Genomic DNA, 27,403 nt, shown 5'->3' with positions numbered 1-27,403 from the left:
ATTAATAAGGGGATCAGGGGTTATGGGGCGAAGGCAGGAGAATGGGGATGAGAAAATATCAGCCATGATTGAATGGCGGAGCAGACTCGATGGGCCGAGTGGCCTAATTCTGCTCCTATGTCTTATGGTTATACTGACCCACCATTTAATTTGAGGTTAAGGTTCCATTGCTTAGTTTTTATTTCAAGTAGTGCCCCTTTAAGGAGCAACCTTCTGATTTGACCCTTAATTTGTTTCATTTAGTCTAATTAGTGGAACTCAAAAATAGTCAGCTATCCAGCCAACCACCTCTTAGCTTTTATTTCAGATGGGCACACAGAATTTCAAAGGCACCTATGCGCGCACAGTCAGAGAGCCACACACTTACCTAGGTCTCTCCTAACACCGTTTCTCCCTCACCATTGGTGTTGATCATCTCAGTATGTCCCCTCTCCTGGCTCCCTTCTCCCCGCTGAATTGCTCCTTCCAGTCTCTCTCTGCTCCCTCACACCGACAGTCTCACATCCCAGTCTCTTTATCTCTCACCGCTGACCTGGATATAGTCAATCCATGTGCCTCCTTATACCAATCCACACAAACCATCAGAAAACAGACACCAGTGATTCCCAAGCAGTACACAGGTGGATGTTTGTAAAAGAACAACATACAAATGGTTTAATAGATTCATAGAATGGCAAAACACGGGCAGCCTCAGGGCGCCGAGGTCCCAGGTTCGATCCCGGCTCTGGGTCACTGTCCGTGTGGAGTTTGCACATTCCCCCCGTGTTTGCGTGGGTTTTGCCCCCACAACCCAATGATGTGCAGGGTAGGTGGATTGGCCACGCTAAATTGCCCCTTAATTGGAAAAAATGAATTGGGTACTCAAAATTTTTAAAAAAGGATGGCAAAACACAGAAGTCCATTGGGCCCATCAGTGCTGTGTTTTGAAAGAGCTATCCAGTTAGCTGAATGATCAGCCTGTCTCAGGAATCTGCCTTCCCTCAGAAATTTGTTGATCTCTGTTTCATACACGATGGCAGTTGTGGCCGAAAGGGAAGTGGGAAGGGAGGGGCAATATTTACTGCTGCGTTGTGTGGATCACGGTCGCACTGGCTTGTGTACGCCTTGAATGTTCTCCGCGCTGACACTCCAGCGCCAAAGTACTCGCTCCGCACTTTTACTGTGCGACTCTAGTCAACAAGATTATGAGGGGCATGGATAGAGTGGCGGGGTCAGTCACCAGGGGGCATAGGTTGAAGGGCCGTGGGGCAAGGTTTAGAGATGTGCGAGGCAGTTTTTTTACGCAGAGGGTGAAGTGCCTGGAACGCGTTGCCAAGGGAGGTTGGGGAAGCAGATACATTAACGGCGTTCAAAAGGCACCTTGACAAATACATGGATAGGATGGGTATAGAGGGACACGGCACTAGGAAGTGCGGAGGGTTTTGGCCAAGGTTGGTATCATGACCGGTACAGGCTTGGAGGGCCTGTTCCTGTGCTGTATTCTTCTTTTGACTCCAGGAACTCAGGTGTATGGATACATTGAACACAGCCCATATGCTGAGTGCTTGCACATCACATGGGCCCCCCAAGAACTCCACCATTTCCAGGTTAAGAGACTCGCTGCCAAATTCAGCACATTGTGTAGAATTTCTCTTCCACTAGTGAGAGCAGGTTTCCTTCCCCAGGCATTGTTGGATAGAATTTACAGAAAACAGGCCATTTGGTTCAATTGGTCCATGCTGGTGTTTAGGTTCCACATCTTTCCTGTTCATCTCACCCCATTCAACGTAACAGATTTGTTGATCAATCACAGTGGTCAATCTCCAGTAATGAGTCTGCACCCAGGGATGGCGAGACTTGGCAACCAAGGGTCGAAAAGTCACCCATACGTCCCGAGTCACCCAACGCTCACCCCACATCATGTCTCAAATTACTCCCGGACTGTATCCTGATATATTATCTATTTAATTTGCACCAGCTATTGAACGGAGGGTGAACTTGCTGTCAGTATGAAATAGAGGGGGAAATGCACACCAGGCTCCAGAATCGGTCAAGTGGAAAGACAACCTAATGTTCCAGTTGTAAATCACCCTGAAGGTAAACAGGATGTAGTGTGTATTTCCAGCATGTTTCTGTTTTTATTATATATCAATACTGCTCCAATTATCTGCTGTAACACAGTCTCCCTCTCACCCCCGCCTCCCCACACACATTTGACATCTTGCACACTTCAACCTGCATGCACAGGGTGGGTTTTTAAAATGGAGACGGCAGAGGCCTTGGCTGCCAGCTGGACGGCCAGTGAGGTCCCCGCGTCACCTCATTTCAGGAATGCCTGCCGAATGAAGTGCCAATCAGACATTTAACTGGGCAACAGTGGGCCTTCCGTGGGATCAAGGACCCCGGGAGCGGGGGTCCCGCACTCTGGGAGGTGCCAGCCAATCCTGCAGAGGCCGGTGCCTGCTCAGCAGCACCACCTGGAGGAGCAGTGGCCGACATCAGTAATGCAACCAACCCAAGGCCCAGGGTCGCCGATGGACGCATGCACACGAAGGCGGGTAGAGTTGGCACTCAGAGGGCACTCCTTCCTTTCCAATGCCAGGTCCCTCGATCAGGCACTGAGTGCCTTTGAAAGAAGCACTACCCCTGGAGGCCTGCAAGCAACCCGAAGGTGGTTTGTTTTTCTGGGCTCCCTGTATGGTGAGGTCCCCCTCTCCACCCACCTCTGGGGCAAGATAAGGCCCATAAACGGGCATTTATTGCTCATTTAAAGGCCTCAGTTGGTGCTGAGGCAGAGTGGCAACCATGAACATGTCCACCATGGACCTCATGGAGGCAGCAGGGTGCCTATCGGGCACCCTCCCGCCACCAATCATGCCAGAGGAGGGCATCAAATGCCATCCACCATGTGCAAGCAGTGCAATTGGGGAATTCAATGAATGATGTCAGGTGACACCACATGGACTCCGAATACCAGACATTAACGCAGCAGGCGTGGGCTCACCACCTATCACCTAGCTGGAGGCCGGGCAGTGCGGGATAATAATCAGGTAAACCCATCCAGGGGGCAAGCGGCAACTATTATTATAAATAGCTCAGGGCCATTATGGAACTCACAGTAAACACCTTCCATTGATCAGCCCAATTTACGTACAGCATTTAAAAAATATTTATTACATTTAGCTTTGGATGTCCCCCCCCCCCCGCCCCAAAAAAACAAAAAATCTCAGGACAGAATTGGCCCAGAATCTACATTCCCGTGCCACGGGATTGGTCGGGGGAGGGGATTACTGCAAATGTGTCCTGGAGGTGCTACAGAACCTCAGGGGCCCTGAGTCTTGTGTAAGTCAGGCGGGGGTATGTTAAGGCAGTTCGGGGTGCTGGGGTAGACGCGCTCCAGTATTGGCCAGCTGCCGATCAGCTGTGGCTGCTCAAGTGCTGTCCGACCTGACGGTTCTCCTGCTGGCGAGGCGAGGCTGAAGGGAGCTACGCCCGAGCCAGAGCTGAGGTGGCCTGTGGGACTCAGCCTGCCAGCAATGGGGCACAGTCGAATAGATTCCCTCAAATCTCTGAACTTGGTGGGGGTCAGGGTGGGGGGGTTGAAAGAACAGAAACAATCGTGGAATACTACTGAAATCCTCAAGGATGGGAGCCCACGAGTGGCTGAATGGGTGGACCACCTGCCCAGAGAGCTGCTTTACTCACACATTATCCACTCCTACACACACACACACACACACACAGCCATGCCCGGTGAGAGGCAGAGCCCACATTCCGGCTCAGAGAAGAAGCGGGCGCATGGGGAGACCAACACAGAACACAGTTGGTGTGTCTCGGTGCAAGGAGCGAGCCTCCCCAGTGGCTGTGCAGGGTATGGGTTGACACGATAACAAGGAACTGTGATGGAAAGATATTGAGAGTGGTGGTGGTGGAGGGGGAGGAGGAGGAACAATTTAACAAAAATAATGAATGGTCTCACATTGCAACCCAACCGTTCCCCAGTTTGTGATGCAGCGAGGAAAGAAGAGTTCCAGAAACGAACTGGGCGGGCGAGTGGCGGTGTCTGAGTCGAAGACTGGAAATGTGACTCTGGAAGTTGACATCGTGCAGACGAGGTCTCGGGTACAAGCTCAGAGACGTGGTTAATCCACAGATCAGGAAGGGAACGATTGCTGCTTAGCTGCAGAGAGAGAGACACACACGGGAGGTAAAGACGACGAAATGTCCGGCTACACTCCACAGTCCAGCTCCTCGGGAGACAGACAGTCCTAATTATTCCAAAAGACCATTGTGATCCTGGGCAGCTCGGTCCACATCTCAGAGGAGAGAAAAACATACCAACGCAGTGTCGACCTCACCACCCTTCCCTCCCTCCCGCCCCCCCCCCCCCCCTCCCCCCCCAAAACCCAGTCTCTGGCAGCGTCGGTGCGGCTCGGCAGCGGTCATTTCAGTCACTGGGGCGGGAGGGGGATTCCTCGGGGGTCGGTCACCTGCCCCTCCTGGAGGTTTTTCACGAGTTGGGCCAGCCAACGTTTGGTGGTGGTGTCGTCCTTCAGCACCTGGGCAAATGTGGTGTCCTTCAGCTGGTCGGGCAGGCACTGTCGGAGTGCCTCCCTCGCCCTGCGGGATCCCAAAGCAAATCAAGAAGTTCAAAACACTGCCTAGAGCACATGACACAACACAGCTTGAAGCATATTATGGCGGGACCCTCACTGTGAAAGTCTCAGTACGGGTGAACCAGGGTTTCTTCGCCTACATTCCACAATCTATACCTGAACGTGTTGACACAGAAACAGGGTCTGCTTTGTGCCGAGGGTCCTTACTCACCAGGAACTTTGCTCACTTTACAGCACAGAAGGAGGGTGTTCAGCTCACTGTGTTGACTTTTTGAAAGCTATCCAATCAGCCCAAGCTCTTTGCCCATAGCCCTGTAAATCGCTCCCTTTCTTGGAACACTTACATACTCGGGAATCTACCACCCCACAGAGATTTAGCCTGAATTTGAAGCCAGATCGCAGAAGTAAAGACAAAGGGCGGGATTCTCCGAACCCCCGTATTCTCCAGCGCCGTTTGTCGGGCGGGGGCGGGATTCCCACCATGCCAGTTGGGGGCCGTTGACAGCGGCCCCTCCGGCGATTCTCCGGGTCGAGTGGCCGTCCATTTTTGGCCAGTCCCGCCGGCGTGAATCACTCAACTCACATAGTGGCGGGACATGGCAGGTGAGTATGCATGGGTGGTCCTTGGGGCGGGGATCCGACCCCAGGAGGGTCCCCACAGTGACCTGGCCCGCGATCGGGGCCCACTGATCTGCGGACGGGCTTGCTATGTGACGGCACTTCTTTCTTCCGCACGGCCTCTGTAGGGCTCCGCCATGGCCGGCGCGGAGAACCCCCCCCCCCGCCCCGCGCATGCACCAAAATACGCCGGCCGGCCTGCGCGAGATCATGCCAGCCCTTTGCCGCATGCGCAAACTCGCGCCGTCCCTTCGGCGCCGGCTGGAACGGCGGCAACCGCTCGGCACCCCCGAGAATTCCGCACTTTCGGGGGCTGTTGACGCCGGAGTGGTTGGCGGCGGTTTTCCCGCTGGCATGGGGACTTTGTCCCTAGAAGGGAGAATCCCGGCCAAAGTGTCTTAAAACACCGCATCAGCCAGTCCCATTAACCCTGCTCCCTGTCCCACAAACAGATTGGGGGGTGGGAGGAAAGCAGTGGTGAGCAGGAAGGAGAACTGTGAGCCAAGCATTGGCTCAGGGACAGATTGGCCAAAGGGCCTTTTATTTTCCGATTTTTATTCCATCTGTCCCTGAGCCAACGCTTCGCTCACAATTCTCCTTCCTGCGCACCACTGCTTTCCTCCCAGCCCCCAATCTGTGGGACTGGGAGCAGGATTAATGGGACTGGCTGATGCGGTGTTTTGAGACACTTTGGCCTGGATTCTATCTGGGCCGTCTGGTTCACTAATGGGAAGGAAATCTGCCGTCCTTACCAGGTCTGGCCTCCAGCCCCTCAGTTCAAGGAAAATTAGGGGTGAGCCACAAATAGCCTGGCCAGTGAGGTCAGCTTCCCATGAATGAATGTTTAAAAAAGAGCTGCCACAGAAGAATGCAGGCAGGATTGTGGTAGGGGGGGGGGGGCATTGTGAGCAGCCCTGCCCTCAGTGTCACAATAACGCCCTGGTGTCAGTGTCACAGTGACAATGTCCGTTTGGGGGGCGGAGGCCATACTGCCAGTGTTACCACAAGTCGTTTGTCAAGAACCAGCCACCTCGACACAGGTTTGCTTAGGGGATTAACTTACTGGATCTTGTTGCTGACGTCGGCACACTGAACTCACCGTGGATTGTCGGAGAGACGGAGGTAGCAGCGGACAACATGCTTCAGCAGCCTGGCCGAGGGCTCTTTAGACAGCTGCAGCACCATCTTACCCTGCGCGCGGAGACAAGATCATGTTAGAGCACATTGAACGACTGTTGGTTAAGCTGCGTGACCACCCCCTTTCTACACCATCCTTGAAGTGTCAGACCCCAAGAATACCAGCACCTCCCCACATTCCACATGGACATCATGAGGCCATTCAACTGTAATCACAGACAAACCTGAAGCTCACCACCACCGAGGACACTTGACCGGTGCCCCTACCATTGAACTCAGTATTCACTTCCTCCACTGCCACACGCAGTGCAGGAACTCATCAAGGTCACACCCCACTCTTTCAGCACACGAGAATCATGACCCTTGTTCAAGTCAAACAAACTTGTTCAAGAAAACTGCTAAACGACATGGGAGAATGATTAAGTTGTCGGCAATTTTTAAAATTGTAGAGTCATTTAACAAGTGCTGGACATCGACCTTTAGTAAAAAGCCTACTGGAGAGGAGGGAATCCTGAACTGGCCGAGACTGGGATTATGATGTTTAAAAGGAACATTTTATGGGCAGCACGATGGCACAGTGGTTAGCACTGCTGCCACACATCGCCGAGGTCCCAGGTTCAATCCCGGCTTTGGGTCACTGCCCGTGTGGAGTTTGCACATTCTCCCGTGTCTGCGTGGGTCACGCGCCCACAACCCAAAGATGTGCAGGGTAGGTGGATTGTCTGCGCCAAATTGCCCCTTAATTGGAAAAAATTAATTGGGTACACTAAATTTATAAAACAAAAAGGAACATTTTAAATTAGTTGAGCTAGGGGACCCAATGGGATAACATTCCAGGATCTCGGTACTTTTACTTCAGGCTGCATTGCATGTGGATGTCTGGAGAGTGGAAAATGTAGTCGGCATTATTTCAATCTGGGCAATTACAGCAATATGACCAGCACAGTTGCTTCACAGCTCCAGGGTCCCAGGTTCGATTCCGGCTGGCTTAGGTCACTGTCTCTGCGGAGTCTGCACGTTCTCCCGGATTCTCTCGGATCGTGTTTTCGGGATCCTTAAGGGGGAGGCGGAGCAGCCCTAAGTCGTGGTCCACATAGGTACCAACGACATAGGTAGGAAAAGGGATAGGGATGTAAGGCAGGAATTCAGGGAGCTAGGGTGGAAACTTAGATCTAGGACAAACAGAGTTATTATCTCTGGGTTGTTACCAGTGCCACGTGCTAGCGAGACGAGGAATAGGGAGAGAGAGGAGTGAACACGTGGCTACAGGGATGGTGCAGGAGGGAGGGTTTCAGATTTCTGGATAATTGGGGCTCATTCTGGGGTCGGTGGGACCTCTACAAATGGGATGGTCTACACCTGGACCAGAGGGGTACCAATATCCTGGGGGGGAAATTTGCTAATGCTCTTCGGGAGGGTTTAAACTAGTTCAGCAGGGGATTGGGAACCTGAATTGTAGCTCCAGTATACAGGAGGTTGAGAGTAGTGAGGTCATGAGTAAGGTTTCAAAGTTGCAGGAGTGTACCGTCAGGCAGGAAGGTGGTTTAAAGTGTGTCTTCTTCAATGCCAGGAGCATCCGGAATAAGGTGGGTGAACTTGCGGCATGGGTTGGTACCTGGGACTTCGATGTTGTGGCCATTTCGGAGACATGGATAGAGCAGGGACAGGAATGGTTGTTGCAGGTGCCGGGGTTTAGATATTTCAGTAAGCTCAGGGAAGGTGCTAAAAGAGGGGGAGGGGTGGCATTGTTAGTCAAGGACAGTATTACGGTGGCAGAAAGGACGTTTGATGAGGACTCGTCTACTGAGGTAGTATGGGCTGAGGTTGGAAACAAGAAAGGAGAGGTCACCCTGTTAGGGGTTTTCTATAGGCCTCTGAAAGTTCCAGAGATGTAGAGGAAAGGATTGCAAAGATGATTCTGGAAAGGAGCGAAAGCAACAGGGTAGTTGTTAAGGGGGACTTTAACTTTCCAAATATTGACTGGAAACGCTATAGTTCGAGTACTTTAGATGGGTCTGTTTTTGTCCAATGTGTGCAGGAGGGTTTCCTGACAGTATGTAGATAGGCCAACGAGAGGCGAGGCCATATTGGATTTGGTACTGGGTAATGAACCAGGACAGGTGTTAGATGTGGAGTTAGGTGAGCACTTTGGTGATAGTGACCACAATTCGATTAAGTTTACTTTAGTGATGGAAAGGGATAGGTATATACCGCAGGGCAAGAGTTATATCGGGGGGAAAGGCAATTATGATGCGATGAGGCAAGACCTAGGATGCATCAGATGGAGAGGAAAACTGCAGGGGATGGGCACAATGGAAATGTGGAGCTTGTTCAAGGAACAGCTACTGCGTGTCCTTGATAAGTATGTACCTGTCAGGCAGGGAGGAAGTGGTCGAGCGAGGGAACCATTGTTTACTAAAGCAGTCGATACACTTGTCAAGAGGAAGGAGGAGGCTTATGTAAAGATGAGACATGACGGTTCAGTTAGGGCGCTCAAGAGTTACAAGTTAGCGAGGAAGGACCTAAAGAGAGAGCTAAGAAGAGCCAGGAGGGGACACGAGAAGTCTTTGGCAGGTAGGATCAAGGATAACCCTACAGCTTTCTATAGATATGTCAGGAATAAAAGAATGACTAGGGTAAGAGTAGGGCCAGTCAAGGACAGTAATGGGAAGTTGTGCTTGGAGTCCGAGGAGATAGGAGAGGTGCTAAATGAATATTTTTCGTCAGTATTCACACAGGAAAAAGACAATGTTGTCGAGGATAATACTGAGATTCAGCCTACTAGACTAGAAGGGCTGGAGGTTCATAAGGAGAAGGTGTTAGCAATTCTGGGAAGTGTGAAAATAGATAAGTCCCCTGGGCCAGATGGGATTTATCCTAGGATTCTCTGGGAAGCTAGGGAGGAAATTGCTGAGCCTTTGATCTTTAAGTCATCTTTGTCGACAGGAATAGTGCCAGAAGACTGGAGGATAGCAAATGCTGTCCCCTTGTTCAAGAAGGGGAGTAGAGACAACCCCGGTAACTATAGACCAGTGAGCCTTACTTCTGTTGTGGGCAAAGTCTTGGAAAGGTTTATAAGAGATAGGGTGTATAATCATCTGGAAAGGAATAATTTGATTAGAGATAGTCAACACGGTTTTGTGAAGGGTAGGTCGTGTCTCACAAACCTTATTGAGTTCTTTGAGAAGGTGACCAAACAGGTGGGTGAGGGTAAAGAAGTTGATGTGGTGTATATGGATTTCAGTAAAGCGTTTGATAAGGTTCCCCACGGTAGGCTACTGCAGAAAATACAGAGGCATGGGATTCAGGGTGATTTAGCAGTTTGGATCAGAAATTATATGTCACGTGTACCGAGGTACAGTGAAAAGTATTTTTCTGCGAGCAGCTCAACAGATCATTAAATACATGGGAAGAAAAGGGAATAAAAGAAAATACATAATAGGGCAACACAACATATACAATGTAACTACATAAGCACTGGCATTGGATGAAGCATACAGGGTGTAGTGTTAATGAGGTCAGTCCATAAGAGGGTCATTTAGGAGTCTGGTGACAGTGGAGAAGAAGCTGTTTTTGAGTCTGTTCGTGCGTGTTCTCAGACTTCTGTATCTCCTGCCCGATGGAAGGAGTTGGAAGAGTGAGTAAGCCGGGAGGGAGGGATCTTTGATTATGCTGCCGGCTTTCCCCAGGCAGCGGGAGGTGTAGATGGAGTCAATGGATGGGAGGCAGGTTCGTGTGATGGACTGGGCGGTGATCACGACTCTCTGAAGTTTCTTGCGGTCCTGGGCCGAGCAGTTGCCATCCCAGGCTGTGATGCAGCCCGATAGGATGCTTTCTATGGTGCATCTGTAAAAGTTGGTAAGGGTTAATGTGGACATGCCGAATTTCCTCAGTTTCCTGAGGAAGTATAGGCGCTGTTGTGCTTTCTTGGTGGTAGCGTCGACATGGGTGGACCAGGACAGATTTTTGGAGGTGTGCACCCCTAGGAAGACAGAGTACTGGGCTAATGTTAAGATTCTTGGTGTGTGGATGAGCAGAGAGATCTCGGTGTCCATATACATAGATCCCTGAAAGTTGCCACCCAGGTTGAGAGGGTTGTTAAGAAGGCGTACGGTGTGTTAGCTTTTATTGGTAGAGGGATTGAGTTTCGGAGCCATGAGGTCATGTTGGCAGCTGTACAAAACTCTGGTGCGGCCTCATTTGGAGTATTGCGTGCAATTCTGGTCGCCGCATTATAGGAAGGATGTGGAAGCATTGGAAATGGTGCAGAGGAGATTTACTAGAATGTTGCCTGGTATGGAGGGAAGATCTTATGAGGAAAGGTTGAGGGACTTGAGGCTGTTTTCGTTAGAGAGAAGGTTAAGAGGTGACTGAATTGAGGCATACAAGATGATCAGAAGATTAGATAGGGGACAGTGAGAGCCTTTTTCCTCGGATGGTGATGTCTAGCACGAGGGGACATAGCTTTAAATTGAGGGGAGGTAGATATAGGACAGATGTCAGAGGTAGGTTCTTTACTCCGAGAGTAGTAAGGGCGTGGAATGCCCTGCCTGCAACAGTAGTGGACTCGCCAACACTAAGGGCATTCAAATGGTCATTGGATAGACATATGGAGGATAAGGGAATAGTGTAGATGGGTTTTAGAGTGGTTTCACAGGTTGGCACAACGTCGAGGGCTGAAGGGCCTGTACTGCGCTGTAATGTTCTATGTTCTCTCAGTGTCTGCGTGGGTTTCCTCCAGGTGCTCCGGTATCCTCCCACAGTCCAAAGATGTGCAGCTTAGGTGGATTGGCCATGCTAAATTGGCCTTAGTGTCCAAAACAGAAGGTTAGGTGGGGTTACTGGGATAGGGTGGAGGTGTGGGCTTGGGTGGGGTGCCCTTTCCAAGGGTAGGTGCAGACTCGATGGGCCGAATGGCCTTCTTCTACACTGTAAATTCTATGATTCTAGCTTAACATATGTGGGAGATACAATTATGGAGTATTAAAGAAAAAAAACTATGTTCCCTCAGATAAAGATCAAACAAAAATAAACAGCATGGATTGCAAAAGGGACAATTGTGCTCAACAAACCACAATTCTTTCATAAGGTTGGGCGGTGGAGAAGGTAACCGCAGCCCCCAACTTACTCTGCTTTACTTTAGGAGGAAGATGAGAGGGATTGGGAAGTCTCAAACCCAAAGGTGAAACGTAATTGCACCGGGGAGGACATTGAAACTGGTAGAATCAATAGGTTCAAAGAACATTGTTGCTGGGTCAAAGTCCTCGAACTGGCTCCCTAACAGCACTGTAGGTGTATCCATACCAGATGGACAGCAGCAGTTCACACCAGAGGCTCAACACCACCTTTTCAAAAGCAATGAGGGACGTGCAACAAATCCTGGCGGAGGGAGGGAATAAATAAATATGTGTAGGTGAAGCGCCAGGCTTGTTCAAGGCATTTTATAGAAACATAGCAGATAGAAGCAGGAGGCCATTCGGCCCTTCGAGCCTGCACCGCCATTCGTCTCGATCATGGCTGATCATCCAACTCAATAGCCTAATCCTGCTTTCTCCCCATAGCCTTTGATCCCATTCTCCCCAAGTGCTATATCCAGCCGCCTCTTGAAAATATTCAATGTCTTAGCCTCAACTACTTCCTGTGGTAATGAATTCCACAGGCTCACCACTCTGTGTGAAGAAGTGTCTCCTTATCCCTGTCCGAAATGGTTTACCCCGAATTCTCAGACTGTGACCCCTGGTTCTGGACACACCCATCATTGGGAACATCTTCCCTGCATCTACCCTGTCTAGTCCTGTTAGAATTTTATACGTCTCTATGAGATCCCCCCCTCATTCGCCTGAACTCCAGCGAGAATAATCCTAATCTAGTCAATCTTTCCTCATATGACAGTCCTGCCATCCCTGGAATCAGTCTGGTAAACCTTCGCTGCACTCCCTCGAGAGCAAGAACATCCTTCCTCAGAATAGGAGACCAAAACTGCGCACAATACTCCAGGTGTGGCCTCACCAAGGCCCTGTACAATTGCAGCAACACATCCCTGCTTCTATACTCGAAACCTCTCGCAATGTAAGCCAACATACCATTAGCCTTCTTTACCGCCTGCTGCATCTGCATGCTTACCTTCAGCGACTGGTGCACAAGGACACCCAGGTCCCGCTGCACACAACCGTCTCCCAATTTGCAACAGTTCAGGTAGTAATCTGCCTTCTTGTTTTTGCTTCCAAAGTGTATAACCTCACACTTATCTAAATTATATTGCATCTGCCATTGATTTGCCCACTCGCCCAACCTGTCTAGATCATGCTGTAGGATCCCTGCATCCTCGTCACAATTCACCCACCCACCGAACTTGGTATTCTCTGCAAACTTTGAGATGTTACATTTTATTCCCTCATCCAAATCATTAATATATATTGTAAATAGCTGGCGTCCCAGCACCGATCCCTGTGGTACCCCACTAGATACTGCCTGCCGATTGGAAAAGGATTCATTAATCCCTACTCTGTTTCCTTTCTGCCAACCAGTTTTCTATCCACCTCAATACACCTCCCCAATCCCAGGTGCTTTAATTTTGCACAATAATCTCTCATGCGGGACTTTGTCAAATGCTTTCTGAAAGTCCAAATATACTACATCGACTGGCTCCCCCTGGTCAACTCTACTCGTTACATTTTCAAAGAATTCCAATAGATTTGTCAAGCATGATTTTCCCTTCATAAATCCATGCTGACTCTGACTGATCCTGCCACTGCTTTCTAAATGTTCCGCTATGAAGTCCTTGATAACGGATTCAAGAATTTTCCCCACTACCGATGTTAGGCTTACTGGTCTATAATTCCCTGTTTTGTCTCTACCTCCCCTTTTGGGATACTGGGGTGACATTAGCTACCCTCCAATCTGCAGGGACTGCGCCAGAGTCTATAGAAGGCATATAAAAGGCATATTCTTCCATTCGCTTCACAGCCCACTCTTTCAGCTCACCAGAATCATGGCCACATGAGAGAATCGTTCGTACGTTTGACAAATGTAAGCCAGCCCTGTGTCATCCAACAGGATCTTCTGCAAGATAAAAGTTGCAACCTAGGGACCAGAACGAGAGAAGAGAGGTTACACAAAGCAAAGCAAGAATGAATAACCCAGCTGCTTTAAATATTCATTAGTGTCACAAGTAGGCGTACATTAACACTGCAATGAAGTTACTGTGAAAAGCCCCTAGCCGCCACACTCCGGTGCCTGTTCGGGTACACAGAGGGAGAATTCAGAATGTCCAATTCACCTAACAAGCGCGTCTTTCCGGACTTGTGGGAGGAAACAGGAGCGCCCGGAGGAAACCCACGCAGCCACGGGGAGAACGTGCAGACTCCGCACAGGCAGTGACCCAAGCCGGGAATCGAACCCAGGTCCATAGCCCTGTGGAGCAACAGTGCTAACTACTGTGCTACCGTACCGCCCCACTGAGGACAGGGTGAAGATCTGTCTTCACTGCCTAAAACATGAAGGTTCACCAGGAAAAATGTGAAGTAGCCAGACACACTGTCAATTAACCAGGCAACCGAGGAAGACACCCCCCTATTGGCAGCTACTGAAGGCAGCAGATTGACAGTGGGACATTAGCAAGGGGTTTGAGTGAGATGGGGTTGTATCAGAGAGTGGGTTTCAGACAATATCTTGCTCAGCTAGAGTATTTCGTTGGTACATGAAAAGGTTCCACTATATGGTCTATCCGAGAGGTGGTGTAATTGTATATAAATTGGATGTTTCACTATATCGAGGTGGTGGACATTAACTGGGAATTCAGTTGTGCTCCTATAAATAGGCAAATGCCCATCTCTTGAATACAATTAAGATACCCAATGAATATAAAATTAACAGTTGGCAAATGGGTCCTAGCATAATTGTACTTAAACCTCCGCAGAGCTGCAATAACGAATATCTTATGACCACCATCTCCCTATCCACCTTCCCCACATCAGAGCCCCTACCGTTTTCGACAATTCACTTCCCGACTCCATAATCCGTAGACAGAGGGGAATAATTTCTGTTGTCAAAAGGAAGTTAATGACTTCCTGTTCATCTGTTTTTACTAAGGCTCCTGCAGAAAGGTCAAAGAACAGATTTTAAAAAACAGCGAACCACACTTCACCCCCAGTCAACCTGGGCTAGAACATCAGACAAACTGCAATGATGGGAGGGACAATTGGTAAGGCGGGGAGGGAAGCTGTAATTCCAGTTTCCACCTGGACCACATGTGCAGCGTGGCCTATATTTATATACAATCAAAATACCTTGGATGCTGGAAATCTGAAAAACAGAAAGTGCGGGAAAAACTCAGCAATCTGCGGATAGAGAAAAAGAGTTATCAAGTCGAATATGGTCGTCCCGCAGCCAATCTTCCAATGAGGTACATCGCAGCTATCTGGACCCAACACAGTTCCACAATTTCAGACCATGACCACGGAATGCAAATGCTTGCCAGCCTTTTGATCATAGAATTCACAGCGCAGAAGGAGGTCATTCGGCCCATCGAGTCTGCACCGGCCCTTACAAAGAGCACCCTACACAAGGCCACGTATCTACCCTACCGCCGTAACCCCCACTTAACCTTTTTGGACACTAAGGGCAATTTAGCGTGGCCAATCCACCTAACCTGCACACCTTTGGACTGTGCGAGGAAACCGGAGCACCCGGAGGAAACCCACGCAGACACGGGGAGAACGTGCAGACTCCGCACAGACAGTGATCCCAGCCGGGAATCGAACCTGGGACCCTGGAGCGGCGTGCTAACCACTATGCTACCATGCTGCCCCAACAGCAAGGGATTAGAGTAGAATAATTAAAAAGAGGTTGAGCTACAATTGTACAGGGTTTTGGTGGGATCACATCTGGACACTGCGCAGTTTTGATCTCCACATTGTGGAAAGGATATATTTGCATTGGAGGCAGCTTGGCGAAGGTTCACCGAAATGGTCTCCAGGATAGAGAGTTGTCCTGTAATGAGAGGCTGTGTAAATTGAGTTCATGTTCTCTAGAGTTTAGAAGAATGAGATGACTCATTGAAACCTACAATATTCTTGATAGGGTGGACGGGAACAGACCGTTTCCACTGGTCAGGGAATCTAAAACATGGGGGCACAGTCTCAGGATAAAAGGCTGAGATGAGGAGAAATTGCTTCACTCAAAGGGTTGTGAATCTTTCAAATTTGCAACACCTAGACGGTTGTGGATGCTCCATCGTTGAATGTGTTGGAGGCTGGAACAAAGTTTTGCTCTCTGGAATTAAGGGATATGAGAAACAGGCAAGAAAGTAGAGTCGAAACCCAAGACCAACCACGACAATATTGGGCCCCATTGTTTTTGGGGCAACATGGTGACACAGTAGTCAGCACTGCTGCCTCAGCGCCAGGGACCCGGGTTCAATTCCTGCCTCGGGTGACTGTCTGTGCGGAGTTTGCACGCTCTGCCCGTGTCTGCGTGGGTTTCCTCCGGGTGCTCCGGTTTCTTCCCACAGTCCAAAGATGCGCAGATTAGGTGGACTGGCCACGTTAAATTGCCCCTTCGTGTCCAAACATGTGTAGGTTAGGTTAAGATAGGGCGGGTAGTGGGCTTGGGTGGAGCGCTCTGTCTGAAGGTCACTGCAAACCCGATGGGCCGAATGGTCTACTCCAACTCGCATTTCTCTCAGTCTGTCTCCATTTTGATTATTCTTTGCCAAGTGCCAGTCTGTATCTTGTTTTTAGGTTTTTGTTTCCAGATTGATCTGTTCATCATTCTCCATTTACACCTACCCTGGATCAAAGCTTTGTTTCTTTACTATGAACATTACCAGCCCCGTTTTTTCCCATTACATCTTTTGCCATTTAATCTCACCTGACCCTCTACCCTCTTTTCATTCACCCTATCCCAGACCTTCCCTTTTGCTCTACCTGATGTTTTGTTTTACCTTCAACAGCAGAAAACCCTGTTGGGGTAAATGGAGGGGAATGCCCAGGGAAGTTCTCGGAGTCCTGTGGTGGTGGGCACACTGAAAACATGGAGGCAATTGCGGCAGCACTTTAGGTTGGGGGCAGGGTCGAAGGTGATGCCGATCCAAGGGAAAGGTTTGAGCCGTGCAGGATGGATGCGAGGTTTCGGAGATGGGGGGAGCAAGGGGTGATAGAGATGAAGGAATTGGTATTTTAGAAGGGCGGTTTGCAAGTTTGGAGGAGTTGTGGGAGAGGTTTGGGGTCCCGGGTGGGGAGGGTTTCAAGTGCATGCAGGTGCGGGATTTTGTTTTTCCCCAGAGTTGCAGTTGGAAGCGGGGCCGGATGCTCCAGCCTTCGCCTCATTGATCGCTCGCAGGCGGGTCCTGCTAGAGTGGAGGTCAGCTTCCCCACCCTGTGCCTCGGTGCGGCTGGGGGATTTAATGGTGTATGGCACTTGGAAAAGCTTCAAGAAAGGTGAGTGAGGGGTTTCATAAAAGATGGGATTTATTTATACTGCATTTCGGGGAGCTGGTTACCGTCAACTGCTGGGGGGGGGGGGGGGGGGGGGGGGGGGGGGGCTGGAGGGGACATCAGGAGTTGGTGTCGGGTTTATTTTGTTTTGTAATGTGCGTTAAATGTAAAAATTTGAATAAAAATATTTTTAAACAAAAACAGCAGAAAACCCATCACGTTTCGACTTCTCTCCGCACAGACTGTACTTGTCGCCGCACAGACTGTATTTCTCTCCCCCCAGGCTGTATTTCTCTCCCCCCAGGCTGTATTTCTCTCCCCCCAGGCTGCATTTCTCTCCCCCCAGGCTGCATTTCTCTCCCCCCAGGCTGCATTTCTCTCCCCCCAGGCTGCATTTCTCTCCCCCCAGGCTGCATTTCTCTCCCCCCAGGCTGCATTTCTCTCCCCCCAGGCTGCATTTCTCTCCCCCCAGGCTGCATTTCTCTCCCCCCAGGCTGCATTTCTCTCCCCCCAGGCTGCATTTCTCTCCCCCCAGGCTGCATTTCTCTCCCCCCAGGCTGCATTTCTCTCCCCCCAGGCTGCATTTCTCTCCCCCCCAGGCTGCATTTCTCTCCCCCCCAGGCTGCATTTCTCTCCCCCCAGGCTGCATTTCTCTCCCCCCAGGCTGCATTTCTCTCCCCCCAGGCTGCATTTCTCTCCCCCCAGGCTGCATTTCTCTCCCCCCAGGCTGCATTTCTCTCCCCCCAGGCTGCATTTCTCTCCCCCCAGGCTGCATTTCTCTCCCCCCAGGCTGTATTTCTCTCCCCCCAGGCTGTATTTCTCTCCCCCCAGGCTGTATTTCTCTCCCCCCAGGCTGTATTTCTCTCCCCCCAGGCTGTATTTCTCTCCCCCCAGGCTGTATTTCTCTCCCCCCAGGCTGTATTTCTCTCCCCCCAGGCTGTATTTCTCTCCCCCCAGGCTGTATTTCTCTCCCCCCAGGCTGTATTTCTCTCCCCCCAGGCTGTATTTCTCTCCCCCCAGGCTGTATTTCTCTCCCCCCAGGCTGTATTTCTCTCCCCCCAGGCTGTATTTCTCTCCCCCCAGGCTGTATTTCTCTCCCCCCAGGCTGTATTTCTCTCCCCCCAGGCTGTATTTCTCTCCCCCCAGGCTGTATTTCTCTCCCCCCAGGCTGTATTTCTCTCCCCCCAGGCTGTATTTCTCTCCCCCCAGGCTGTATTTCTCTCCCCCCAGGCTGTATTTCTCTCCCCGCAGACTGTATTTCTCTCCGCAGACTGTATTTCTCTCCGCAGACTGTATTTCTCTCCACAGACTGTATTTCTCCCCACAGACTGTATTTCTCTCCCCACAGACTGTATTTCTCTCCACACAGACTGTATTTCTCTCCACACAGACTGTATTTCTCTCCACACAGACTGTATTTCTCTCTGCAGACTGTATTTCTCTCTGCAGACTGTATTTCTCTGCGCAGACTGTATTTCTCTCCGCATACTGTATTTCTCTCTGCACAGACTGTATTTCTCTCCCCACAGACTGTATTTCTCTCCCCACAGACTGTATTTCTCTCCGCAGACTGTATTTCTCTCTGCACAGACTGTGTTTCTCTCTGCACAGATACAGCCATTCTTGAATATCGGTGATGATCCAGTGACCCAACTGGAAAACAGAGATAAAAGCAAAATACTGCAGCTGCTGGAAATCTGAAATAAAAACAGAAAGTGCTGGAAAAATCTCTGCAGGTCCAGCAGCAGCTATGGAGAGAAAAACAGGGTTAACATTTTGAGCCCAACATGTCTTTATTTCTTTTTTTAACAAAAGCAGGATAGCAGAGGGTTTGGAGTAGATTGCGTCTAGCCAATGATTAGGAGGGGTTATTGGGTTATGGGGATAGGGTGGAAGTGAGGGCTTAAGTGAGTCGGTGCAGACTCGATGGGCCGAATGGCCTCCTTCTGCACTGTATGTTCTATGTTCTAAATGGATGGGGAGGAGATTGCAACAGAAAATGCTGGACAATCTCAGCAGGCCTGACAACGTCTGTGGAGAGAGAGAAGGGAGCTCACGTTATTCCAGTTTGAATGATTCTTTGTCAACGCTTTAACAAAGACTCATCCAGATTCTCTTCTCTCTCCACAGACGCTGTCAGACCTGCTGAGATTGTCCAGCATTTTCTGTTTTTTGTTTCAGATTCCAGCATCTGCAGTAATTTGATTTTATCTTCGTGAAGCGACTGTGCTTGGCCAACGAGGAAGGGGTTGGAGAAGTGTCGAGCTGACTGCAATTCCTGATTCGCAATACCGTAGCGTCTACAAGTAGAATTCCCATTTCAATTAAGTACTTTAGGATTTCCAGGCTTCGGTGAAACTACAGCACAGAACATTTCAGCACCAAGAGTGACAAGAAAACCCCCCAAACAGGGAACAGAGTGCTTACCTATGACACCCAGGCTGGTGAGTCGCAAATACTCAAATGGTCTTGTCTTACTGACAGTGTGCAAGAACGGATAGAGGAAGAGTGGGATGTGAGCTGCTAGAAATGCTGACCTGAGAACACAATAGGAGAAAACACAACTCGTTACAAACCAGGCCTGTATTGGAGCTCAGGCACTACTCCACTGCATTCACCAGAACCTTAGTGGGACTAAGAGTTAATAAGAACATAAGAACTAGGAGCAAGAGTCGGCCATCTGGCCCTTCGAGCCTGCTCCGCCATTCAATGAGATCATGGCTGACCTTTGTGGACTCAGCTCCACTTTTCCTCCCGAACACCATAACCCTTTATTCTTCAAAAAACTAAATATCCTTTATCTTGAAAACATTTAATGAAGAAATCTCAACTGCTTCACTGGGCAGGGAATTCCATAGTTAGGTTATGAGGCTCAGTAAGACCTCACTTCTGAGATCTCACCTGCTTAGAATTATGAGATATTGACAAGTCACTCAAACCAGTTCTGCGTACGCGTAGTGTGTTACATTTACTACAGCAGATTTAAAGTGAGAGTTTACACCAAAAGCTGCACAGAGTAATAATAATCTTTATTATCACAAGTGGGCTTACATTAACACTGCAATGAAGTTACTGTGAAAATCCCCTAGTCGCCACATTCCGGCGCCTGTTCGGGTACACAGAGGGAGAATTCAGAATGTCCAATTCACCTAACAAGCACGTCTTTCGGGACTTGTGGTAGGAAATCGGAGCACCTGGAGGAAACCCACAGACACAGAGAGAACGTGCAGACTCCGCACAGATCTTTATCTAAACCACGGAGTGAACAATCACATATAAATCACCTTCTCCAGCGAATATCTCACATACTCAGGACTGCTTTCCTCATCTCTTTGTTTTCCCATGGCCAGTTCCTCACAGTTTTCAACCATACTTTCCGAAGGCTCCAGTGTTACTGCTTGTTTAAAGTGTTCACTAAGGCCTACACACTGACTAACCTTGCATTCCAGTAAGTATACAGCTTTCACCATTCAAAACGTTCATATGTTGAGAAGTCTTCTGGTCTTTTTGAGCTTGGTAACTTATAACAAGCTGGGAGCGAGTGAGAGAGAGAGAGGGAGTGAGAAGAGGAGGAGGGGAGCGGGAGTAAGAGGGTAGGAGGCGAGCGCAAGAAGAGGAGGTGGAGGGGAGAGAGAGAGGGCGAGAGAGAAAAAGGGAGAGAGGGCGAGAGAGAAAGAAAAGAAGAGAAGAGAGAGCGAGGGAGAAAGAAAAGAGGAGAGAGAGAACCGCACCAATGCGACCAGAACCTAAAGAGCAACATTTTCCTTTCTAACATGGACTGCAGCGGTTCAGGAAGGCTACTCACCACCACCTTCTCAAGGGCAATTAGGGGTGGGCAATGAAAGCTGGCCTGGCCAGTGACACCCACATCCCTTGAATTAATTTTTAAAATCAGCTCGTGAGTCGGTGAGTGACTAGGAAAATTGAACAGGGTTGTATAGGTATAACAGCCTTCATGTCCTGGAGCACTTTACAACCAGTGGGTAAAATGCAAGCAAATACAACACCTATTTTCCCCGTTACACAAATATTAAGTTACATGAACTAAATTACCATGTTTGGTAATATTGTTGAACATTACAAATAGGAGCATGAATAAGTCACTTAGTCTCTGGAACCTCAGACCCCATATTCCTGGATTCCTTTGGTATCAAAAATGACATACTGGGTTCCTCAGCCCATAATCCAGGCTGGAACCCCAGGGCAGGACTGACCCTGGTGCCACCTTACGGACGGCATTAAACCCGAGCCTTGGCTGCTCTCTCAGATCATAGCAACTATTTTAAGAGCAGATGAGTTCTGTCCAGTTCTGGTCAACATTTCTCTCTCAGCCAACACTTCAGAACAGATGATTGAGTCATTTATGTTGGCTGTGAAAAAGCCAGTTGCTGTGTTTCCTACAATATGATACTGTCACTGCCTCTGAAGTGCTTTGGGGCCTCGCGCAACAGTGGAAGGTGCTAGATAAATGCAAGTCTTCTATTCCTTCAGCTGACGTGCAACCCCACAAAGGAATCCAACACAAGACTCCCCAGGAGTCTAAGGCCGCAGAGGAAAATAAAACGCAGAGAAGAGGAAGGACTTCTGGAAGCAGAGATGTTACCTGGTTTCTGGGTGCGATGCTACACATTGTAACAATGCGAGTGCGTTACACACACGGTTAGACTGATGAGCTGTCAGTGTTGGAGGATTGATAGACGGATAAATGTTTACAATCTCCTGGGGAAAAAAAAGAAATGCAAGAAGAAAATCGCATTAACCCAAAGTGAATAGTGAAGCGGCTGAGGGACTGTGTGATCAAGCCAACACGAATGAAATCTGTCAAGTAACCCGAGGCAACCCACAGTGTTCTAACCCACACCGCATCTCACGCATGGGCAGATATTCCTAACCAAAAGAGGCTCCTGCCAGCTCTGCATGGCAGCAGGTGACAGGGGAGCAAAGTAGTAAAAGACTGAAAGGATTCATACAGTAACACTGTCCCCATCAAACACTCCCAGGACAGTAACAACACGGAGTTGGATACAGAGTAAAGCTCTCTCTACACTGTCTCCATCAAACACTCCCAGGACAGGTACAGCACTGGGTTAGGTACAGAGTAAAGCTCCCTCTGCACTGTCCCCATCAAACTGTCCCGAGACAGGTACAGCACGGGTCAGATACAGAGTAAAGCTCCCTCTACACTCTTCCCATCAAACACTCCCAGGACAGGTACAGCACGGGGATAGATACAGAGTAAAGCTCCCTGTACACTGTCTCTGTCAAACGCTCCCAGGACAGGAACAGCATGGGGTTAGATACAGAGTAAAGCTCCCTGTACACTGTCTCTATCAAATGCTCCCATGGCATACTGCACAGGGTTACATACAGCTGAAGCTCTAATCTGCCCTACTGCTGCGAGTGAATGACAAGATTCGACATGTAAAGGACCATTACCTGTAGGAGGGCAGCAATGGTTCCGAAGGAGTGCCATAGCATGGGGGCCAGGTCAGGCACCGACTCCCTCTTCTTACTGAGTTCTAACAAGGCATTTTCCCGGGTCTCAGGGCTTGACAGCTCATTGATCCACTGGTAAATCTTCTCACGATCCACCTGAGCCAGCGCTGTAACCGGCTGTGAGCAGGACAAGAAGAAACATCAACAGGCAGATTAGCATCATGACAAGTGAATGACATAGAAAATAACCACGGAATGGCTGCAGCACAGCAGGCCATTCGGTCCATCTGGTCTCTGCTGCCTCTCTCCAGCAGCAACTCAGCTCGGCCCAAACTCCTGCCACTTTCCCCAAAATTGTTCTCTCAGGCTGTTTATCCATTTCCCCTTTGAAAAGCCACGGCTTAATCTGCCTCCATAACACTCAGGCAGTATACTGACAGCAGTCAGGGTGCCAGTAGCCATTGTGCCGTATCTACAATTCCCTCTGCTTACCCCATTCATGCTGGTCTCAGGCAGCTGGCTATATCTGGCAACATAGCTGATTGGCTGCGTAAATTGCATTGCAACCATTAAAAATTCTTCAAAGGTTTGGCAGAGTAGATGCCAAGAGGCTGCTCCACTTGCTGGAGACTCTAGAACTCAGTGCTATGGTCTCTCTTTTTTAAATAAATTTAGCGTACACAATTCATTTTCCAATTAAGAGCAAATTTAACGTGGCCAATCCACCTACCCTGCACATCTTTTGTGTTGTGGGGGCGAAACTCACGCAAACACGGGGAGAATGTGCAAACTCCACACGGACAGTGATCCAGAGCCGGGATCGAACATGGGACCTCGGCGCCGTGAGGCAGCAGGGCTAACCCACTGCGCCAGCGTGCTGCCGGCCATGGCCTCTCAATAATAATAATATTTATTGTCACAAGTAGGCTTACATTAACACTGCAATTAAGTTACTGTGAAAATCCCCTAGTCGCCACATTCCAGCACCTGTTTGGGTACAGAGAGGGAGAATTCAGAATGTCCAATTCACCTAACAAACGTGTCTTTTGGGACTTGAGAGGGGAAACCGGAGCACCCGGAGGAAACCCACAGAGACACGGGGAGGACGTGCAGACTCCGCACAGACAGTGACCCAAGCCGGGAATCGAACCCGGGTCCCTGGCGCTGTGAAGTAACAGTGCTAACCACTGTGCTGCCGTGCCACTCATGATAATTGGCTGGCCAAACAGAAAGTCTTCATTCCGAATCTTTAGATTTCTCCGCCCCAGAGGGCTGTGGATGCTCCACTGTTGAATATATTCAAGGCGGAGATTGATAGATTTTTGGACACCGAGAGAAAACAAGGCCGACGTATATGGCCAGCAGGTCAAGCGGCCGAATGGGCTACTTCAGCTCCTATTTGTTACACAGCATGCCCGTGATGGCTGGTGGGCACTGGATGCTCCGGAACAGCACCGAGGTCACATCTTTCGGATGAGACATTAAACCAAAGCCCAGCTCGGTTGGATGTATTTTGAAAATAAAACAGGGGGTTTCTCCCTGGTGTCCCTGACCAATATTTCTCTCTCTACCGGGATGTTAAATCTGCCCATTGTATTAGGACTGTCTGAGGTCATGCGAGGCAATATAGAAACGGGGGCTCTTGCTTAATATAGTTTATCAGCCCCACATTCAGCTCATAGTTGATGGTTGGATTCCCTTCAGTATTGAGCACTGAATCACCTGCTCCTTCTCACGGCAACTTACAGTAATTAGTGGAATTAATTACAGTAATTTAATCGCTGCAAAATGCAATGAATTACAAGTGTCCAGCTCGAGTCTTTAAGAGGGCGGAATGCACAAGCCCAGGAAATAATGATTTAAATTCAGGCAAGTCAGCTTTCCCACATTCATGGGACATGGGCTTCACCAACCAACACATTTCTTTCCCACCACTAATTGATCCTTGGAGTGTTTTGTTAGATCATAAGACATAGGAGCAGAATTAGGCCACTCGGCCCATCGAGTCTGCTCCGCCATTCAATCATGACTGATATTTTCTCATCCCCCATAACCCCTGATCCCCTTATTAATCAAGAACCTATCTATCTCTGTCTTAAAGACACTCAGTGATTTGGCCTCCACAGCCTTCTGCGGCAAAGAGTTCCACAGATTCACCATCCTCTGGCTGAAGAAATTCCTTCTCATCTCTGTTTTAAAGGATTGTCCCTTCATTGTTGGGCAATTAAGAATGACATGTCGGCCAGACTGGGTATGGACGGCAGATTTCCTTCCCTAAAGGGCATTAGTGAACCAGATGGGGTTTTACAACAATCGATTATAGTTTTATCATTATTGAGACAAGCGTCATAATTTCAGATTTACTAACGGGGATTAGAACCCAGGCCCCCAGATCATTAACCTGAACCTCTGGTTTACTGGTCCAGCAACATCACCAGTACTCCACCTCCTCCCTATTCATTCTTCCCTTAGGGGCTAAATAGCTGGCTTGCAATGCAGGACAATGCCAGCAGCGTGGGTTCAATTCCCAAACCAGCCTCCCAAACAGGTGCCGGAATGTGGCAACTTGGGGCTTTTCACAGTAACTTCATTGAAGCCTACTTGTGACAATAAGCGATTATTATTAGTAGTATTCTGCTCACATTTCCAGAATTTACTACTTTTATTGCTTAGTTTGTAAGGTCTTTTTGTGGTTTATAGTTTGTACGGGCTGTATTCTGTAGTAACAAGGACCAGGAAAGAAAGGCCCTAGAGTAATTGATATGATTGGATATTCAGAATCTATCAAAAGGTTTAACTCAAAAGGGGTAAGTCATGCCAGGAGAGTTCAAAGCCTTGGTTTACTCCTGTTGCTCCATGTGGGAGGTCAGGAACATTCCCAGTGCCAGGGGCCAACATGTGTGCAAGACGTGGCTCCAGCTGCAGCTCCTGAAGACTAAGCTTTGGAGCTGGAGCGCCGGTTGGGGACTCTGTGGAAGGCGGAGAGTATCATGGCTAGGACGTATAGAGAGGTGGTCACACCGCAGGCTCAGACTCCACAGGCAGGAACCTGGTGACCACCAGGCAGAACAAGAGAGCTAGGCAGGCAGAGCAGGAATCTCATGTGGCCTTTCCCCTGCAAAACAGATATACCGCTTTGGATACTGTTGAGGGGAATGGCCTCTCAGGGAAACAGCAACAGCCAAATTCGTGGCACCACGGTTGGTTCTACTGCAGAGGGGAGGAGTAAAAAGTGTGTGAATGCAATAGTTACAGGGGATTCGATTGTAAGGGGAATAGTTAGGCATTTCTGTGGCTGCAAACGAGACTCCGGGATGGTATGTTGCCTCCCTGATGCCAGGGTCAAGGTTGTGTTGGAGCGGTTACAGGACATTCTGGAGGGGGAGGAGGGTGAACAGCCAGTGGTCGTGGTACAAACAACATAGGTTAAAAAAGGGTTGAGGCCCTAAAAGCAGAATATAGGGAGTTAGGATGCAAGTTGAAAAGTAGGACCTCAAAAGATAGTCATCTCAGGATTGCAACCGGTGTCACGTGCCAGTCAGAGCAGGAATAGCAGAATGTGAATGAATGAATGAAAATCGCTTATTGTCACAAGTAGGCTTCAATGAAGTTACTGTGAAAAGCCCCTAGTCGCCACATTCCGGCGCCCTGCTCGGGGAGGCTGGTACGGGAATAGGTGTAGGATGGAATCTGTGCCTGGAGAGATGGTGCGAGGTGCAGGGTTTCAGATTCCCCGGACATTGTGATCGGTTCTGGGGAGGTGGGACGAGTACAATCTGGACAGGTCACACCCGGACAGGACCAGGACCAATGTCCGAGGGGGGAGTATTTGCACTAAAATGGCAGGGGGACGAGAGCCTATGCAAGGAGTCAGAGGAGGGGAATCAAGGACAAGAGTAAAAGACAGAAAGGGGGAATAAGAAAAGTGATGGGCAGAGAAATCAAGGGTCTGAATCAAACAGGGTCACATGAAAAATAATGGGGACAGGACAAGTAATGTTAAAAACACAATAGATGTAAACAGGTATGATATAGTAAGAAGTCTTACAACATCAGGTTAAAGTCTAACAGGTTTGTTTCGAATCAATAGCTTTAACTCATCTGATGAAGGAGCTGTGCTCTGAAGAGCTATTGATTTGAAACAAACCTGTTGGAGCTTAACCTGATGGTGTAAGACTTCTTACTGTGCCCACCCCAGTCCAACGCTGGCATCTCCACATCATAGGTATGATATAGTCAGAATTACAGAGACATGGCTGCAGGGTGACCAGGGATGGGAATTGAACATTCAGTATTTAATAAGGACAGAAAAAAGGTGGTGGGAGTGCATTGCTGGTTAAAGAGGAACTGGAAGCAATAGCGAGGAAAGATATCAGCTCCGACAATGTGAAATCTGTATTTTCCCAAACAGTGGTGGTGATATTGGGAATGGCATTAAACAGCAAATTAGAGACACATGCAAAAAAGGAACATCTGTAATTATGGGTGACTTTAACCTGCACATAGATTGGGTAAATCAAATTAGTCACAATACGCTGGAGGAGGAATTCCTCGAGTGTATACAGGTTTGTTTACTGGACCAATACTTTGAGAAACCAACTAGAGAGCAGGCCATCCTAGATTGAGTATTGTGTAATGAGAAAGGAATCATTGACAATCTAGTTGTGTGATGAGCAACCATATGAGAGGATTTTTCAAATATGAAAGGGGAATGTGCAGCGGGACCTGGGTGTCCTCGTACATCAGTCACTGAAGGTAAGCATGCAGGTGTAGCAGGCAGTAAAGGCGGCAAATGGTATGCTGGCCTTCAATGCGAGAACGAAGCGGCACGGGAGCACAGTGGTTAGCACTGTTGCTTCACATCGCCAGGTCCCAGGTTTAATTCCCGGCGATGTGTCACTGTCTGTGCGGAGTCTGCACGTTCTCCCCGTGTCTGCATGGTTTTCCCCCACAAGTTCCGAAAGGTGTGCTTAAGTGAATTGGACATTCTGAATTCTCCCTCTGTGCACCTGAACAGGTGCCGGAATGTGGTGACCAGAGGCTTTTCATAGTAACTACATTGCAGTGTTAATGTAAGCCTACTCGTGACAATAAAGATTATCATTATTATAAGATTCAAGTACAGGAGCAGGGATATCTTGCTGCAATCGTACAGGGCTTTGGTGAGACCACACTTGGGAA

The 27,403-nt window shown here is 49.0% G+C and overlaps 1 protein-coding gene across 2 annotated transcripts in view; it reads right to left on the bottom strand.

The window, feature by feature from the left end:
- Positions 1 to 4,363: 4,363 nt before the first annotated feature.
- cnot9 (CCR4-NOT transcription complex subunit 9) overlaps positions 4,364 to 27,403 on the bottom strand; it is a 23,438-nt gene continuing 398 nt past the window's right edge. The window contains exons 2-8 of one of the 2 annotated variants that reach the window (XM_072468691.1): positions 22,223 to 22,399; positions 21,390 to 21,502; positions 19,214 to 19,323; positions 14,336 to 14,445; positions 13,335 to 13,433; positions 6,313 to 6,404; positions 4,364 to 4,599 (exon numbers count right to left, since the gene is read on the bottom strand). In XM_072468691.1, coding sequence (XP_072324792.1) covers positions 4,431 to 4,599; positions 6,313 to 6,404; positions 13,335 to 13,433; positions 14,336 to 14,445; positions 19,214 to 19,323; positions 21,390 to 21,502; positions 22,223 to 22,399 — 870 coding nt within the window. In that variant the 3' untranslated portion in view covers positions 4,364 to 4,430. Of the gene's footprint in view, positions 4,600 to 6,312; positions 6,405 to 13,334; positions 13,434 to 14,335; positions 14,446 to 19,213; positions 19,324 to 21,389; positions 21,506 to 22,222; positions 22,400 to 27,403 lie in introns of both variants that reach the window. The other variant, XM_072468690.1, reaches the window with a different exon arrangement.

The sequence above is a fragment of the Scyliorhinus torazame genome, chromosome 2, assembly GCF_047496885.1.
Source record: "Scyliorhinus torazame isolate Kashiwa2021f chromosome 2, sScyTor2.1, whole genome shotgun sequence".
Lineage (NCBI taxonomy): Eukaryota > Metazoa > Chordata > Chondrichthyes > Carcharhiniformes > Scyliorhinidae > Scyliorhinus > Scyliorhinus torazame.
The sequence above is the reverse complement of the archived record's forward strand: the minus strand, read 5'-3'. Positions and strand labels throughout refer to the sequence as shown.